Raw genomic sequence first — 2074 nt, 5'->3', positions numbered from 1 at the left:
TTTTTTATGAGCACGCAAAGATATAGAAGAAAATTAAACCAAAATTGCTATAACAAGAAGAATTGAAATAACTTACCTTTTCGCCATTTTAAAAAGTGAACTATAATCAAGACAAAGCAGACTACTGAATAGACACTGAGCTCCTGGAAGGGGAGAACACAGTAGTTCCAAGCATGAGCATGTAGTGAAGCAGCTACCAATATAAGAGCAAGGACGTGTTTTCCGTGAAAAGCTAAGATGCTGTGGCCTGAGAAGAAAGCAAGAACAACCCCTAAAAGAGTGCCTGGGTGGCTCAGTTCGTTGAGCATCCAACTCTTGATTTTGGTTCAGGTCATGATCTCAGGGTCCTGGGATCAAGCCTCACATGGGGCTCCTTGCTCAGTGGGGAGTCTGCTTTCTCTCTGCCCCTGCGCGCTCTCTCTTTAAAATAAATAAGTAAATCTTTTTTTTTTTTTTTAAAGAACAACCCCTGAAGGCTTCTACCTCAGCCAGAAAATGAAAGGATACGAAAATGATTGCAGTTGATACAAGCAACTTCTAAAAATAGATAGCATTAAGGAATCATAAACACTCCTAAAGCTGCACAGCCAATGCCTTGTTATATATTATTTTCTGTTATGTCTCTTCATTTTTTTTTATTATTTATTTATTTATTTATTTATTTATTTATTTATTTATTCTTTCTTTCTTTCTTTCTTTCTTTCTTTCTTCATTTTAATGTATTCTGTTAACAATTAAGTTTGCTGTTGTAGTTATTTTAAGAAGAAATGTTGTAAAATGTCAAACTGGTGCATTTTTTTGAAACTAATAACTTGGTTGATGAAACATATGTAAAAATGCAAATACACAGACATTATGCTAACTAATGATTACTTATTTTATAACTAAAGTAATACTTCAATAATTATACAAAGTAATAGTATGAGACTAAATAATATTAACTAAGCAATTACATTATACTAAGCATATGTCATATACACGTGTGTATATATATAAACTATGCTATATATGTTTTTGTCTATAAAAATAAAAAAAGTTTTCGTCTTTCGGCGGAACCGCCATCTTCCAGTAATTCGCCAAAATGACCAACACAAAGGGAAAGAGGAGAGATACCCGCTATGTGTTCTCTAGACCTTTTAGAAAATATGGAGTTGTTCCTTTGGCCACAAACATGCGAATCTATAAGAAAAGTGATATTGTGGACATCAAGGGAATGGGCACTGTTCAAAAAGGAATGCCCTACAAATGTTACCATGGCAAAACTGGAAGAGTCTACAACGTTACTCAGCATGCTGTTGGCATTGTAAACAAACAAGTTAAGGGCAAGATTCTTGCCAAGAGAATTAATGTACGCATTGGGCATGTTACACACTCAAAGAGCCGAAATAGCTTCCTGAAGCGTGTGAAGGAAAATGATCAGAAAAAGAAGGAAGCCAAAGAGAAAGGTACTTGGGTTCAACTGAAGCGCCAGCCTGCCCCACCCAGAGAAGCACACTTTGTCAGAACTAATGGAAAGGAGCCCAAACTGCTGGAACCCATTCCCTATGAATTTATGGCATGATAAATGTAAAGAAAATAAAAGACCTCAAGACTGTAAAATAAATAAATAAATAAATAAATAAATAAATAAATAAATAAATAAATAATAAATAAATATAAAAAAAGTTTTCAAGTTTCCCAGGCTTGAAGAAGTGGGTCATGCATATTGTAAACAGAGTTTATATTTTTAATTGAATCCAAACTTCTTTCTAAACATTGTAAGTTCATGAGAGAAGGAAGAAAAAAACCTCAAATAGAGGAATAGCACAAAGGTCAAAATTTGGCCATCTGAATATACCCAACTGATATACTTACTGAAATTTCCTTTTATTAAGAAAAATATAGTCTTCCAGTTAAACTTCTCTATTTCCATCCCATCCTCAAATCCTCCAAGCCCCAAATTGAAAGAAAAGGAATAAAAGTAGAAACCCAAAGAGACAAGAGATATCAACACAATTTTGGAAGATGGAAACAACTGAGAAATGGCTGATGTGGCAGTATGGAATAATTTGAAATGTAAATGCTTTCAGATGGA

The 2074-nt window shown here is 34.0% G+C and overlaps 1 protein-coding gene across 1 annotated transcript; it reads left to right on the top strand.

The window, feature by feature from the left end:
- Window positions 1-1056: 1056 nt before the first annotated feature.
- Window positions 1057-1593, top strand: LOC123834507 (large ribosomal subunit protein eL21-like). Its single transcript, XM_045863628.3, has one exon. The coding sequence runs from the start codon at window positions 1082-1084 to the stop codon at window positions 1559-1561; it is 480 nt and encodes a 159-aa protein (XP_045719584.1). The 5' UTR covers window positions 1057-1081; the 3' UTR covers window positions 1562-1593.
- Window positions 1594-2074: the final 481 nt, after the last annotated feature.

Source organism: Mirounga angustirostris, unplaced genomic scaffold (genome assembly GCF_029215605.1).
Source record: "Mirounga angustirostris isolate CCGP_5_RB_7025 unplaced genomic scaffold, mMirAng1.0.hap1 SCAF_1, whole genome shotgun sequence".
NCBI classification, from domain to species: Eukaryota; Metazoa; Chordata; class Mammalia; order Carnivora; family Phocidae; genus Mirounga; species Mirounga angustirostris.
Note: the sequence above shows the minus strand (reverse complement) of the source record. Positions and strands in the feature narration are given on the sequence as shown.